The sequence below is a fragment of the Thamnophis sirtalis genome, unplaced genomic scaffold (genome assembly GCF_051295495.1).
Source record: "Thamnophis sirtalis isolate CommonGarterSnake01/CBP01778 unplaced genomic scaffold, rThaSir2_p1.2 scaffold_2, whole genome shotgun sequence".
Taxonomy (NCBI): domain Eukaryota; kingdom Metazoa; phylum Chordata; class Lepidosauria; order Squamata; family Natricidae; genus Thamnophis; species Thamnophis sirtalis.
In genome coordinates this window covers 22,174,000-22,190,956 of record NW_028261382.1, presented here as the reverse complement: position 1 = coordinate 22,190,956, position 16,957 = coordinate 22,174,000, and the positions used below count along the sequence as shown (strand labels likewise).

At 45.7% G+C, this 16,957-nt stretch overlaps 1 protein-coding gene across 3 annotated transcripts in view; it reads right to left on the bottom strand.

Moving 5' to 3' along the window:
- Positions 1-16,957, bottom strand: part of MAP2K5 (mitogen-activated protein kinase kinase 5) — a 181,083-nt gene that overhangs the window by 80,016 nt on the left and 84,110 nt on the right. For 2 of the 3 annotated variants that reach the window (XM_087704388.1, XM_087704387.1), the window contains exon 16: positions 9,960-10,031. In XM_087704388.1, the coding sequence (XP_087560514.1) occupies positions 9,960-10,031 (72 nt within the window). Of the gene's footprint in view, positions 1-3,699; positions 5,290-9,959; positions 10,032-16,957 lie in introns of those variants that run through there. The other variant, XM_087704389.1, reaches the window with a different exon arrangement.

Here is a 16,957-nt window from a genome sequence, read left to right as displayed (position 1 = left end):
ACTCTAGAGTGATGAGCTAATGGCATAGATCCTGCGGTGCTCTCTCAGTTGGGTGTGCTGGCACTCGATGTGCTATCTGCCAGAGGGTTTGAACCAAATTTGTGCACCAACAAAATTGGACTTCACACCTCAAAGAGCTCCTTCCAACTCTACAATTCTAAAACGCCCCGGGCAGGGATGTCCTCAAGATGTGGTCAAAAAAGTCAAGATGGTGTCTGCAACCAAAACTCTGCCTGGTGTTGTTGCGCCATTCCACCCGCGATGCACATCAATGCTTTGATCTCACCATTGCGACTCCCATCTTCACTTCCGTTCTGCGGACATCCCAGCCCAGAGGATTTCCCACTTTTGTCCCATTTCACCTGAGTCAAATTTTAGAATGTTTCCCTTGCACTCTGGACCTCCCTCTGGGTAAGTGTTTGGGTCCTTCGTGTCCCTCAGCCCCCTTTGAGGGCTGCCAGAGCCCACCACAATCATGCTGCTGATCTTGCCAAACAACCACCCATTTTTGGTGCCAGGGTTTCCCACGTGCTATTTCCAAAGAGGTAGCAGGCTGGGTCTCTGAGTTAACCTTTTTTTGAGTAAAATAGCATAATCAATACTTTCCCCCTCAAAAACCAAGGATTTCATTATTTCTCCAACATGCCACCTGAGGCTCATGAAGGCCTAATTTACAATAAATAAATAAATAAATAAAAATGTAGCCCCCAAAATATTTGATGGCCCCTCTGGCAAAACATCCCCAGAAATATAACAATGGCATTATTACTACTCTTATGGGATGAATTTTAAGCCAACAAATATGAATGTCCTAGTAGGACCTTTGATTTACAAGACTGGATGAGAACACTCTCTAATTAGGGACCTGATGTGCAATTAATGGATGAGTCAGTTCTCTACCCCCCGCAAGTTACTAGTGAGGTTTTCTTATTTATTCTAGCTTTTGGGGGGGGGGTGGTGGTTCTGAAAAGAAAGGGCCCAGGACACTCCCCCAGGGAGACCAGAGAATGGGCTGATCCATCTTGTTATCCCCTTTCTGCAAATCAAAATGCAGCAAGACATTTGCCTGAGTGTTAAGCGTTATGGATTTGTAACATTTAAGAGTTTATGGATTTGTACCATCTCTGTGTCTTTTCCTTCCTTTGCTCTTTTGAAGTAATTACCTTATTTGTCTCCCTGGAACCCAACCTTTGTATTGTTCCCTCGCAAGGAAGACAAGAGAAAGATGGATAGTTTGAGGCCTCAACCTGGACCAACTTTACCTAAACTTTCCACTTTATTGGAGTTTAGTTCACAACGTTCCCCTAATACATGTGGGGTTACTTCCCAGTGCACCAAGTGGATAAATCACGCTGGAATATTACTCCGGCTAAGTTCTGCTGTTGCTGGAGCATATGTGCTTCCGAGCCAATGAAGCAGAGCCACATAAAATACACTAATTACTAGAAGTTCTGGTCACTGGGTGATTGATAACATTCTGCGAGGCAACCTCTTCCTGCCCAGCTTTTCTGATGGGTCTCACCCGCCACGGAGGCAATTACTTATTCATGACTCAGGCCTTGGGCACTGGACTCCGCTACCGCTGAACCACCACAAAAGCTGGACCACATCATCCATTGTCACGTAGATGACCTTCATTTGGCAAAGTCAACCCAGAATAGATAGCCTCTTCCTATCTCTCACACGCTCCATCGTTTACCAATCTAAAAAGCAGCAGTTGCCCCCAATGCAGACCACAGGACCTGGAAGGGAATACCCCAATTCTCCCTATCTACTTCTTAGAACTTTGCTCTAAAGGGGTGTTTTTGTCCAGTTGTAGCTAACATAATTTTCTATTCAGAGGCCTTCTTCTATGTCATACCATTTCTCCAAGGCTGACCAAAAATGCCCTCTTCAGCTTTCCATCTGCATGAGGACCATAAACAAAGGCTTCCAAAGGAACCATATTTTTATGGTTTTTCTCTAGCTCTTCTACTTAAAATTAACCAAAAGCTGAGCACTTCCCCAAAGAGTCAAAAGAGATAAGACCAGAGTTGAAAGTTTGGGCTTTTAAAACTAAGCTCATTCGATTATAATAAAAGCTCTTCTTTTATTCAAGAAGGCCTGATGTGGCCCAACTTCTCAGAAGCATCTTTTCTCAGTGGGAAGTGGGGGTGGAGCCCAAGAGTCTTGGTCTCCATTACATTCTTTAAAGCTAGAGAATGGCATTTTTGTTCTTTTAAGTTAATTTTAAAGTTGTGCTTTGTCCCAGAAAATTAACTTTTAACTTGTCATTGAAGATCCCTATCAGGTTGAGACCTGATCAATTTTCTTCCTTCAAATTGCCTCATGCAGAACTCAAACGCTGGAATGCTTGCTGGCTGTGGAATTCTGGAGTTGAAGTTGAATTCTGTCTTAAAGTTCCCAAGATTGACAAGAACTTCATTGAATTGATGAGTCCTAGCCATCAATTGCTATCCAGACAATCCTTCTTCCTACAAGTTCTAAGAAGAATCTTAACCAACTTTTTCTTCTATCTGCATTGCCATCCCCTCAAAACTCAACTTCTGGTTTGTCCTCAACCAGCCAGAATGCGGTTCCAGAGCAAGCAGAAGCTTTCCCCCCTGGAGAGGGAGGGGCTGCAAGTAAGATATGCATCCCTTGTTCCAGGAAGCAAGCGGTCATCCTTCTCAGTGTCAAATGGCAACCCGAACAATATTATGTGGGACAGGGATATTTCCTGAATTTCCTCTGTGATAGCTAGCAGAATAATTTATATTTTCACAAGTTACACTAGCATCTGATGTTTCTTTTGTACGTACAAAATAGTCCTCGACTTACAATTATTCATATAGCAATTGCAATAGCATTTAGACTTATATACCGCTTCATAGTGCTTTTATAGCCCTCTCTAAGTGGTTTACAGAGCCAGCCTCTTGCCCCCCCCCCCCAACAATCCAGCTCCTCATTTTACCCACCTCAGAAGGATGGGAGGCTGTCAACCTTGAGTCTAGGAAGATTCAAACTGCCAAATAGCAGCCAGCAGTCAGTAGAAGTAGCCTGCAGTACTGCCCTCTAATCACTGTGCCACCACAGCTCTTATAGTGACCATTCAAGGTCACAATGGCACCAAATAAAGTGACATGACCATTTTTCACACTTATGACCATTGCAGCATCTCCATGGTCATGTGATCAAAATTCAGACACTTGGCAAGTGACTCATATTTATGATGGTTGCAGTATTCTAGGGGTTATATGATCCACTTTTTATGACCTTCTGACAAAGTCAATGGGGAATCCTGATTCATTTCACAGCTGTGTTACTAATATAACAACTGCAGTGATTCACTTAACAACAGTGGCAAGAAAGGTCATAAAACGGGACATAATTCATTTAACAAATGTCTCGCCTTGCAACAGAAATTTTGGGCTCACCTGAGGTTATTAAGTCGAGGGCTATCTGACCTGTCAGTGTCAACTTCCTGACACATCTCACTCCAAATTTTCTCTGTTTTCTGAGTCAACATCCTTAATCTTTCTACCATTTAGTGGAACACAAATAATCCACTTATCCATCATAGCTCCAACCGAGGCCTTCCTCAGTTTTAAATGCTAGTTTCTTATCAAGATATTCTCCAATTCTGACTGTTGAATTCTTCATAGTTCAAGATGGCTCCATTAACTAGTTTTCATAAAGACGTGAGTTGGGGGGAAGCCGCTTTCCATGCTTTTATTTATCAAGATAGTTTAATTCATACCCTCTTCCTGTTTGCCTCATCATTTTTAATTGCTATTCTTCATCACAATTGCTTCATGCTACTGTTCTGCCATATTTTAATCGTTTTTTAAAAATATGTTTGCTGTACTGTTACACAGTCTTGGAATTCTGATCCAAAGAAGAGTTTTATTAATGTTATAAATAAAAAGCATATTGGGGCATATGTATAAAGCTGTTATCTGTCCTAAATTAGGTGAAATATAATTCCTGAATAAGAATAAATGACATTATCCAATTTGGAATAGAAATATAGTCTGTTAACAACAATACAAAGATTGCTATTTATATGCCACCTTTGTGCCAAATAAATGGCTACCAGTGTTAATTTTATGGAGAAATATTGTCCGGTCAATGATGTGAGACAGAGATCTGCAGTCTTTCCAGCTATACGGACTAGGGGGCGGGGGAGGAGATGGTTCAAGCTTTGGGCAGCCACGTCTGTGTGCAGATCCATTAGTGCAGCCTGGTTCCGAATGGCTCTATCAACCATCCCATTCGGCACATCCAAAAAAGGAAACTCCTGGCAGGTAGGAAGTACCAGAGTAAAATTTAGAATCATGCAGGCCCAGCAGAAACCAAGTCAGCACTGAGGTTTCCCCATGAAATGTTGGTCAAACCCCATTTTCAGCCCTGTGCTGCTCACAGTTCAGTGTCCACCAATTACACTCAGTACTTTTGTTTTGGGAAGAGACTGTGCTGGCTGGTAGTTTCATGAATGTGGCCTTGCTGGGTATCTCCTCTCTGGTGGCAGAAAGCTCTCATGTATTCCTTAGGCTCCCTCTGCCCTAGGAATTTACCAAAACCCTCACCTGTTTCTGTTTGGCAAACTGTGACCTGGAAGTTGATGCAGACAACGAAGAAAGGCAGTCACCCTTACCAGGCTCAAAACGCCTGGTAGTGGGTTGTGGCTTGGGGTGCCCCTGATGTAAGGGCTTTGATCCAATTTGATCCCCTTTTGGGGGGATATCTTAATTCTGTTTAAGGGATGCAGTAGCTCAGTGGCTAAGACATTGAGTTTGTTGATCAGAAAGGTCAGCAGTTTGGCGGTTCGAATCCTAAGCGCCATGTAACGCAGTGAGTTCCCATTACTCGTCCCAGCTTCTGCCAACCTAGCAGTTCAAAAGCACGTAAAAAACGCAAGTAGAAAAAATAGGGACCACCTTTGATGGGAAGGGAACAGCGTTCCGTGTGCCTTCAGGGTTGTCATGCTGGCCACATGACCACAGAGACGTCTTCGACAGCGCTGGCTCTTCGGCTTTGAAACGGAGATGAGCACCACCCCCTAGAGTTAGGAACGACCAGCAACATATGTGCGAGGGGAACCTTCATCTTTATTCTGTTTCAACCAGTTTTTTCACCGTTTTACATGATATGGCCGACGCCTTCAAGGAATGGATATAAGATCAGCTAAAGTTGCAGGATTGCTGTTGGGCAACCATACTTCCTGCCCTCCTCTCCCCTTTAGAGATTCTGGGGGACTCATGCAGATGCCGATCAGGTGGAACTGAGTTGAGAAGTGGGGACAAAATCCTGGTGAAGAGATGGACAATTACCTCTAAAGTAGTGCTTCTCAACCGTGGCAACTTGAACATGGGTGGACTTCAATTCCCGGAATTTCCCAGCCAGCAGTTCTGGGAATTGAAGCCCACTCGTTTCATAGTTGGCAAAGTTGACAAATGCTGTTATCAGCCTCCTGAAGTCATTCCGAGCTATAAGGCATTTCATTTAAAAAGTATTTTAAAGGCTGCCACATTTTTTTTTAGTCTGTCTCTTATAATAGAGTGATTTAAAGCCACCAAATCACTGATGGTTCCTTGGATAGTTGGTTATAAAAGGATGATTTTTATTAGTCTGGGGAAAGTTGAAAATGTGGTAGAGAAAACAGTTAAAGCAATTTAAAACAAATCATACCGTAACTACTGAAATGTGCCTAAATCCATCTAATGCGTTCAATTAACAACTACTTGAAATCTTTAGACTAAGAATGAGGAAATAATGCTACTTTAAATGGGATTAGTTAATACTGACCTCCCTATCTTTCAGAAACAGATGCAGAGTGAGAGTTGCGCAGCGCATGATTAAGGTTTACAGGAGTGGAACGAAAAGGGTTACAAGTCAAGTCACCTGGTCTAGTAATGCATCAATTCTGGGCCACTCTAGAGTCATGGGCATCAACTTTACCCCGTCTCCGAGATGCAAAACCTGGCCTGCTTCTGTTGGGATGCCAGTCAATCACCAAATTTGACTGTTGAAAATGTAAGAGATGACCAGGCTGAATCTGAGGGAAGGGTCAAACGTGTCATCACTCATGAGTCCCTGCGCACCCAGAAGAGATCTAAGTCCAGCCTAGCTTCAATGCCTTTCTTATCTCCCGCTAATTTCCCTTGACCGTTAGTAGTTCAGATTCTTATAGAGTTGTGAGATAAATCTTTATACTCATTTCAACTGCCTGAATTTCCTGATTTTCCTGGCATTTGACAGAAAATGGTGAAGAAAACCACATTGTCTACAACTCTTCAGAACCGTAGCATATCTTTGAAGATGAGTGAGGTCACAAATGATGACTTCTGGTTTATCAACCGGAGCCTGAACGCAGGGGCAAAGAAATGAATAGAACAATGCCACAGTTGGATGACAGAGGAATGGCAGAAGTTCAAATGCAACCCAAAGAGTTGTGACAAGGAGCTGCCGGGGCTATTATGGCGCAGAGATGAAAATGCCAGTCCCAGCACAATATTACAGGATTCATAACCAGGTCCCCCAAGAGGGTACATCTTGTTCTCATCTTTTTTCTCCTTTCATAATCTCTTTTAATAGAACCAGAAAAAAGGAAAGACATCGCCCCTTATATTTGTTGTATTTTTCTTTCAAGAGGTACATTTCAAGACAGAATGCCGACCATAAGTAGACTTGATATCCAAAATGAAAGAGGGTAAGGTTCAAATGCTCTTCAACATCTTCAGAGATGTTTAAGATGAAGGCATGGAAGGGATGCCATACAATCTATGACTGGCACACAGAGCTAGGGAGGGAGGGAGGGGAGCCAACATCTCAAAAGAAAGGCTCCAGGTCCAAAAGGTACTGATAGACTTGACAATTCGGCCCTATCCAACGGACTACTCTTTAGTGGTGAGGTTCTCCCAGCTTCTGGTTTTGGCCGCGACGGCCTCCTGCAGCCCTCTGCTAGTGAAAACAGAGCTCTGGAGGGCTGCATGCGGCCCTCCTGTGCTCCGTTTTCACTGGCAGAGAGCTGCAGGAGGTGTCATAGTCAAAAACAGATCCTTGATGAATGACATCAAGCTGGCCACATGCCCCAGTCCTCTCAGGTCAAACCCAACCCTGATGTGGCCCTCAATGAAATTGAGTTTGACACCCCTGACCTAGTGAACCAAAACCAGAACTGTTCAGAAGAGGCATCTGGAAATTCCAGCATCAACTCCGGGTCCTCTGACTTGTCTGAGCATTAGCAGGCAGCGAGTCTTCAATAGCCACGACCTTGGGCAATTTGAGAGAGAGAGGCACCTCGCCTTCTGCAACACATTTTTTCCTCACTTTGCTCGTTTAACCCGTCACTCAAACCACTCCAATAAAACAACGATCGTGCTGAAGGGACGTCTCGGAGGAGGAGGAGATGACACACCAATTAACAAAGCAGAGAGACAAACTGTTCCATGCCTGTGACTCATGAGACAGATAAGGCAGACAAGGAAAGAGGAGAGCTGGGCAACAGTGTAAGGAGAGAGAATAAGTGAGACCTCCCTTGTCAACGGGAATGGGGCTTTACCCCCTCCATCGCAACCCTGGAAGATCAACCTGTGGTTGTTGGGCTAATTCTGTGGGGATCCAACAACCCAAGGTTGATCTTCCACAGTGGGACACAGGAAGAGGAAGCTCCCTGTCAGCCTCTACCTTGCATGCTTGCTATCAGCTGCCATAGTAACGGGGAGGGTGGGGGCTCATCGTATTTGGGAGGGGAAAAGTGCTGGTGGAGATATCACGAAAAAGGGAGTTTTGTTCTCACCATCTTCTGCGCATGCTGAAGGCTCGTGTTTGGGTTTGGTCAAGGCCAACTGTCTCTGCATACCAACTGAATGAGGCCACTTGAAGATGCGCCCCACGTGACACCTTTGGGAGCTGGAGATTGGACATTGGGTTGGGGTAACTGGGGGAAAGGTTTTGGGTAAACGTTTGATATGTACAAGTTTGCCTTTTTTGCTTCAGATCTTGCTTCACTTTCGCTGTTTTCATTTTGTGTCCAGTAAAAGTATCTCTTCTCTAATTAAATGGAGTTGGGGGTTTTCCTTCTTGGATACTGAGTGAGGCACGCCTGACAGTCCCTCCCATTTTTCCATCACAGATATATCTATGGATATTCTCAGTCAACCAGGTCACAGTTGTCCCAAAGGTGCTTTTTCAAAAGACAAATGGAGTTTATTGAATTGGTAGTAGTGATTAAGCAGAAGTCCAACATGGCTCTGGGCTGAGGTTGGTTCTGTCGCCTAATGTGCTGAGTTGTATCAGTCATTTCTTCACTACCGTGAGAGCTTCAGGTATGGGAATGCAGGTGAAGAGTGAAGTCACATCATAACAAACCACAGACTCATCTGGATCCAATTTTGTTTCTAAAACTTGCTGACAAAGTCCTGTGAAGTGTTGATGTGATGGGGTTGCCAATCGGAAGAGTTAATAAGGGGGTTAAATGTTTTGCAAGGTTGCAGGAGATGGAATTGATGCAGTTGACAACTGGTCTGAGTGGAGATCTCTCTCTGTGGATTTTGGGGAGTCCATATACACATGGAGTGGAGAAAGTCCAGGGGAAAGCACCTTTGAGACATGATATGAGGCAGAACAAGGATTGCTAGAGTCAGGCTAGGAAACCAAGGCAGCCAGAAACTAGAAAACAATTGCTTGGCCATCTGAGCCCCCCTTTCCCAAAGAGTTCCCATATGATAGATGGTCAATGCATCTGATAGGGGAAGGAAGACCTTCCGAAATGCTTTATGGGGAGGAAGGCCTGGGGATAGAAGCTCTATCCAGTAAGCTAGCAAATCTTCATGAAACAAATACTCTTAATATGAACTTTCACACAAAGCTGGATCCAGCGATTAGACCTGATCAAATCCCGTCAAAGACCCTCCTCTGTCACCAGAAGCCCCCACCATATACAGTACATGTTAGGGAAACACAGTGTAATACTTAGCATTGGGAGGAATTTTCTCCATTCCTATTTATTGGTGAATTAAATACCAGGTTTTCATTTTAAAAAAATGCTTAACATGGCCAGAAATAAAAATGAAGGCAAAATGTAAACGTTTATGAAATCCCTTTAAGACCCCAAAGGAAAACATATATTAAGGAAAAGAAAAAAATGCCTGGAGAAAAGTCTGTCTGGACCGATTGGGCTGACGCTGCATTGCAACCAGGCACAATTGCCGAACTCAGATGACAATCACAACTGCTCACTGCAATTCTGCCTCTTGGCCCCCAGGTCTGCTTGTACTTGTGGGGAAAACCCAAGTGGATAGAGCTGCGGGGCCTCACTTGTCCCCAGTCAGATTTCAGATAGGAGCCAGACTGGCCCATTTCCCCACACTGACGGTATTCTGATTCACCAACTTGGCGTTCAAAGAGGAAGACTGGCAACCAGGAAGGAAACCTGAGAGCAACCAGATTTCGGCCCTCTCTCTTCCGCATAGGCTGCAAGGGCCTCTCCCTGCCCTCTGGCTGAAGAACTGAAAGAGACCAGGAGTCTTTCAGGTATGCATTTGAAAGCCATCACTACAGGAATTGCACAGGAACCCTGTTGATGGAGATACTCGGTCATCCAGGTTCAGTTCAGAGCTGAAGAAGCTCCTTGGATGAGAAGCGAAACGTCTTCAAGCAAAAACAAAGAAAGTCCAGTTGCGTCCTGAAAAAGCCCCTTTGGGACAACTGTGACCTGGGTGATGGAGAATCTCCACAGACATCTCAGCAGTGCAACCCAAGACTTGGCAAACCCTCTACGGACCCCCATCCAGACACTTTCCCCTCTTAGAAGAGACTAGGGAGCAGCTAAGAATGAAGACCTGGGCATCATCACAGGGACTCGGCTGATGAAAGATTCTTTTTTGCTATTTGTTTCATTCGCATTTCAGAATTAAAGGTGTTATTTGCGGGGGGGGGGGGGGACAACAAAAAAAAAAAACATGTAAGGCACCCACCTCCATGAAGGAAATTCCTAGACTCCAAACATCAGAATGAATGCCGTACTGTTCTCCGGAAATTCGTTCTGGCTGTTAAAAAACAAACAGAGGAAGGGGACAGTTGAAATGCCAAGAAACAGTAACACGATAGCCTGTAAATTATGCAAGAAATAAAAACTCACGTTTCAAACATTCATGAAGTGCCTACAGGCATTCATTGCCTCCATTTATGGTACTAATTAATATGGCAAATTTTAATTTTGATTCCCCCTGCTGCTTCAGCAGAATGTGGAGGCTAAGCTGTAGCCATAATGCACCTGAGAACAGGCCCTTCTCCCCTGTGCCTCGGTACCCCTGAGGAAGTACTTGAACAGGTTCACCTGCATCCTAAAACCCTGAAGCCTGGCGAATGTAAAACCTAAATCCGTGAGGTTGTGGCAGGTGCTCTCAGATACAAATACAGATTAACAGAGTTGGAAGGGACCTTGTAGATCTAACCCCTCGCCCAAGCAAACCCTACACCATTTCTGACAGATGGCAGTCCAGTCTCTTCTTGAAGGCCTCCAGTGATTATTCCTTTTCTGGCCTTCAGCTGCCTTGGAAAATAGCTTGAACCCCTCCTCTCTGTGGCAGCCCCTCAAATATTGGAAGACGGCTATCCTGTCTCTTCTGGTCCTTCTCTTCACTAGACTAGCCAGGCCCAGTTCCTGCAGCCATTCTTCATATCTTTTAGCCTCCAGTCCTCTCATCATATTTGTTCCTCTTCTCTGCACTCTTTCTAGAGTCTCAACACCTTTATTACGGTGTGGTGACCAAAACTGGATGCAGGATTCTAGGTGTGGTCTTACACACCTTAGGAGAGGTGCTCTCATTTCACTCTCTCCTTATCGTTAGCATAATGCAGCTTAACATGCTGGGCAAAGATACCTCTGAAATTACCACTGGAGGAGCACCTGGGTCAGACAAAGCATCTCTTCTGCAGCCCTTTCAATCCCAACAACTCAAGAACACCTGTCCCTCCATACAGGTAGTCCTCAACTGATCACTATTCATTTAGCAATTGATCCAAGTTACAATAACAGCCCTGAAACAAAGTGACTCACAACTAACCTTTGACCCCTTTAAGCATCCCCATGGTCACATGGTCAAAATTAATACTGGGCACGTATAGATAATGGTTGTGGAATTATGGAGTCACTTGATTGCCATTTTGGGACCTTCCCAGCCAGCTTCCAACAAGGAAGTCAATGTGGGAAGCTGGATTCACTTAACAACTGTGAGATTTGCTTAACTGGCTGTGACAAAAATCAAGCACAACTCACTAAAAAGCCACCTTGCTTAACAATGGGAAATCCGGTCCCAATGATGCTTGTAAGTTGGGGACTGCCTATAAAATCTACAACACTCCTGTTGACAAGGGCTTCCGGGCTCCAATCGACCGTTGACTTACCTGAACGGTCCTTCTATATGTGCTGCGAGGGGAATCCAAGCATGGGTTAACTTTGTCCATTAGCCTAGAGACTGAGTTATGTAAATTGGTGACCACGCCTCCTCTGACTGGATGGGTCAGTTTTGTACGGAGTCAGCCGGTTAAAGAAGTATATCAATGTCAATGATGGCCATAGCCCAAACAAGTTGAGGTAGCCACGTCCAGAGCAAAGTCAAGTCAGTAAATCAGGTCATTAAACAGATAAGAAGCAGTCATAAGTCAGAGTCACGAATAGCCCTGGCCAGCCGGGGCTGCGGGCGGGTTTGGATTCCCCTCGCAGCACACATAGAAGGACCATTCAGGTAAGTCAACGGTCGTTCTCCTGTGTGCTGCTTGGGGAATCCAAGCATGGGACATGCCAAAGCAATTAAGTGTCAGGGCGGGAGCTAGGCTGGCCAGGGTCCCCAGTAGAAGGGAGCACCCGTTGCAATACTCGCCACCCAAAGGAAGCCTCGGCCAAGGCATACACGTCAGCCTTGTAATGTCGGATGAATGGTGATGGTAATGACCAGGTAGCCGCTCTGCAGATCTCTTCCACTGAGGCTTATGTAGCCCAGGCCGCCGTGGTGGCCGGACTCCTGGTAGAGTGAGGGGTGATGCGCCTGGGAACTTGTTGGGATTGGCTGTCATAAGCAAGAGTGATGCACGCCTTCAACCATCGGCTGATGGTATGGGAGGACACCTTCTGCCCCATGGAGGACACAAAAGGCTGAAAGGACACAAAAAGTGCTTCTGATAGCCTGAAGGACGCAGTGAGCTTCACGTAGCATCGAAGAGTCCTGCACACATCCAGGTGATGCCACTGGCGTTCCTGCGGATGAGAAGCGCTGGGGCAAAAGTCCGGAAGGATGAGCTCCTGAGCCATGTGGAACAACGTGTTGATTTTTGGTAGGAAGGACGACTCTGTTGGAATGAGATATGCAGAGATCCGCTTGAACTGACAGCGCTGCCAATTCGGACACCCGTCTGGCCGATGTAATCGCTACCAAAAATACAGTCTTAAGAGTCAGCAATCGAAGGCTGATAGAAGTAATAGGCTCGAATAGAGAGGCCATAAGAGCCCTGAGCACTAACGTCAAGTCCCAGGTAGGGTAACAATGCACGGTCTGAGGTCTGAGGTAGCAGCCCCTTTTAAGAAGGATTTGACCTGTGAATGATGAGACAATGAACGACCCTGGCCGCCCCCAATCACCGTGGCCAAGGTTGCGATTTGTCTGCGAAGCGTGTTGGGCGCTAGACCTTTGTCAAGTCCCGTTTGCAAAAAGTCCAAAACCCGGGGCACCGAGGCTTGGGTGGGATCAGCCCCGGTGCAGCGGCACCACCTGCAGAAGGCTTGCCAGGTGGCCTCGTAAATACGAGTAGTGGATGGGCAACGAGCTGCTTGGATAGCGTCAATGACCTCACTAGAGTAGTGAAGTCCGGTTAGAATAGCCCGCTCACGTGCCACACGGCTAACTGGAGCAGCTGGGGGTTCGGGTGGATGAGAGCCCCCTGATTGAGTTGGATCTGGTCGTCCGGAATCGCAACGCCGGTCCTTGGCTGCCTCAGGCACACACGCGGAAAAACGGCCCCAAAATGGTGACCGCAACTCAGGCGCCAAATTTCAAACGTCCTGCGATCAACAAGCCACTCCCAGGCTCTCCACAACGTGGATGCCATCTGCGGCGCCAGCGCTCTTCAGAAACGAGCGGCGGGCGGCAACCAATAAACCGCTCTCAGGCTCTCCACCTCGTGGATGCCTTCGGCGGCGCCAGCGGCAATCAAGCTGAACAGAACTGCGGCGCGAACGGCAGGTGGCTCACAAGCAATTAGTGCGGCGGGAAGTAGCCCAGAAGCGATCGGCGAAAAACGGCGGCGAATTAAGCCCATGCCGGTAGCCGCAGCCACTTAGCCTCGAACACAACGGCCCCAGGAGCCTGCAATTACCTGGCCCAAACTCCACGAGGCACAGAAGGTCTGGGCAGGCAGCGAACTGCCGCCTCTCCCCTCAACCTGCAATAACGCTTCCAAAGGCTTTCACCAACGTGTTGAATCCAAGAATGGGTAAAAATTTTGTCAATTAGTCTGGAGAAAATTGGTATACGTCTCTTCTGGCTGGACTGAGTTAAAAAACTGACCCATCCAGTCAGAGGAGGCGTGGTCACCAATTTACATAACTCAGTCTCTAGGCTAATGGACAAAGTTAACCCATGCTTGGATTCCCCAAGCAGCACACAGGAGAACCCCCCATTCTCTGCTCTTTGACCAGGTGTGTTCTGGATCCAGGCTCTCCAACCTTGGGAAGACTCAGCTTTGCTGGCTGAGGAACTCTGGGAGTTGAAGTCCACAAGTCTTAAAGTTGCCACGGTTGGAGACCCCTATTCTAGGCAATGCCATAACTGATGCAATAGTCAAAGCTCAATAAAAGCTCTTCTAGATCTACTTTGTCTAGGAGGACACCAGGAACACAACTGTATTCGGAGCCAATGTTGGCACCATCCTCTTAAGCTAGTGAGGGTGGAAAACTATGGCACCTTAATGACCTGTGGACTTCAATTCCCAGAATTCCTCAGCCCCCAAAGCTGTCTTCACTGGCTGAGACACTGTATTTAAAGAACTTCTAGAGAGGTTCCTAGAAGCAGAGTAGGAATCCTCCAACTGTATGAGCAACTTCTGCTCAGGTTACAACCTCATTGTCCCAAAGCTGCTTTTTCAAGAAGCAACCTGACTTTGCTTTTCCTTTCTTTCTTTTTTAATTTTCAATTTTTTTAATGTAGTAATTCCACATTCAATTAAACAGTGTGTCATCTGGGTACAAATATCTTTGTAATGTAATAATCAAATAATCCAGTGTTTACAGCAATATTACTTACATTAACATTAATTCTATAATATTAAATAATATTAAACAGAATATTTGGAATATTTCCTTCCTCTCTTAAGGTATCTTCTTTATTTTATTCTTTTGAAGACATTTCACTTCTCATCCAAGAAGCTTCTTCAGCTCTGACTGGCTGGTGGGGAATGGAAAGATTTATATTCCCTGCAGACAACTGGGCAGTTGCATTATTTTATACAGTTGTTGAGGCCCCGTGGAGGTTTATCTGTGTCCTCAGAGTCACCTGAGTGGTGCAAACGGGTGTGGAGCCTTCTTGGAACAGTTGAAAGGACTGTCTTGTAGAGTGGAGATAGATGATGTCTATCCCTCTCCCTCTGCTGAGAAAAGGCTGTCCAATTTTGACACAGATGGCCTCTTTGACCCCCTCTCTGCCCAAAATGTGGAACTTTGCCAGGAAGTCCAGTTGCCTCTTGGAAAAGCATCTTTGAGACAATCATGACCTGGATGACTGGGGATCTCCATAGATTTACAGCCCACTTAATTATATGCAGTCTTCAATGACAGTAAAATATGGGGAAGCCACTCAGAACCTCATTTCCTGGCTTCTGTTCATTCCCTGCCTCCTCCTCCTCCTCCTCCTCCTCCTCCTCCTCCTCCTCCTCCTCCTCCTCCTCCTCCTCCTCGTAAGGGCTGCAGCCAGGTTCATTTTGGGATCTTTGGCTGCCACCCTTCTATCTACTATGCTGTTTCTATAGTGGGGAAATGGGAGGGGGATAGTAAGGAGTAGGATGTGGCGTAACCAAAATAATCTCCTCCCCGACTCCAAGTAGGAATAGAATAGAATATATCTTTATTATGGTCATAGACCAGCAATAGACGTCACTTTTTACAATATATTAAAAAAAATAGTACCGACATTAATAGTGGATAACAACATCCCTGTTAGAAAAATACATATTCTCAAACTGTTCTGGTCACTCCCTAGTTTACATGGGTGAAAAGCCAATAACTATGTGAGTAAATATAATGTCCAAAAATTGTTAGAGATATCTCCAAAAAAATAGCACAAGTTGACAGCTATAATTCTGTAACCAATTTTTTTCTTGTGGACATTGCAGCAACACAGAATTTTACCACTGCAGGCGTGGTAGCCGGTTTTGAGTCCTGCAGGAGAAAGACTACATAAAAATGGTCTGCCCTCCCTGGCAATCTCTCTAGTAAGGGGAGAAAATACGCTGACCTATAAACTCTGTGTAACTCACAGTACTGACTCCAAGTAGGACTTGTAACTGCCTGCCTGCATTAAGCAAGCAAGAACCCAGCTTCCCTTGAAAGGCTCCGGAGCTGATGTGGACAGCAACCTCACACCAATTACGGGACAGTTTAATACCACTTGAGCCAGCTGGGGATGCCAAATAGTCAATCACTCCTAAACTTAGAAGCCGGACTGGGTGCCCTGCGGAGGTCAGGTGTGGTGTGAAATGCAACAATAAGAGAAGGAGGCGAGAACTTCCTCCCCACTGTGCTGTTAATGCACCTGTCTAGTTGAGGCACCTTGTACAATTCCTCCCAGGCTCCTACAAAGCCTGGAAACCTTTAGAGGAAAACAAATGGGCCCAAATTAGTGACAGTTCAACGTGCTCAACAAGTAAGTCCTTGGAGCTGTTAATCCCAGGTCAAGAGCTTTTAGCGCCAAGTAAATGTTAAGTAAAAAACACTGAACAGAAAAGCCTTTAAGTCGTTGCCTTCGAGACGGGAGAGAGGCTTAAACCTCCTGCAAGGATCCGCCTGCAGAGATACCTGAGCAGGGCAGGGGGCTTGGGAACTGAATGCCAATCACTTTAGGATCTGGATTCGGGTCTCTTCAGGTTCTGCTGAGATCCAGCTGGCAGCCTGGGGGGGTCCGTCATGAGTTCCCTGCTTTCTGTGCTGCGATCGCAGCTGCCGTCCACTCACAACCTCCCTAGCCTGCAGCGTCCTCCTCCTCCTCTTCCTCTGCCTACTCCGTTGCCCATGATGCTCGCCAGAGAAGATAAGGAGACATCCTAATAAGGGCTGCACCAGCCCAGAGCTGGGAAATAACCAACCCATCTTGGCTGGTGCAAAATCCAGCCAGGCTTTGGTGTCCGTGTTGAACATTTCATCAGCTTTCAGATATTTCTAACCCAAAGAGTCTCCTTGGATCCATGCTCTGTCCTTGCGCATTTCATGCAAGGCTCAGCATTTTTGGGCACCTTTTGAATTGCTTGCTGTGGAAGTACAGGTAGTCCTCAACTTACAACAGTTCATTTAGTGACTGTTCAAAGGAACAACATCACTGAAAAAGTGACTTATGACCATTTTTCTCAGACTTACAACTGTTGCAGTATTCCCCATGGTCATGTGATCAAAATTCAGGTGCTTGGCAATTGATTCATATTTATGACGACCGCAGTGTCCCGGGGTTACGCAATGCCCTTTTGTGACCTTCTAACAAGCAAAGTCAATGGGGAAGCCAAGTTCACTTAACAGCCATGTTGCTAACTGAACAACTGCAATGATTCTCTTAACAACTGCGGCAAGAAAGGTTGTAAAATGGAACAAAACTCAGCTAACAAATGTCTCGCTTAGCAGCAGAAATTTGGGGCTCAACTGTGGTTGTACATCAAGGACTACCTATACAACGATAAGCAAAGGATTATGCTGAGGAGCAATTTCACAGCACTGCAT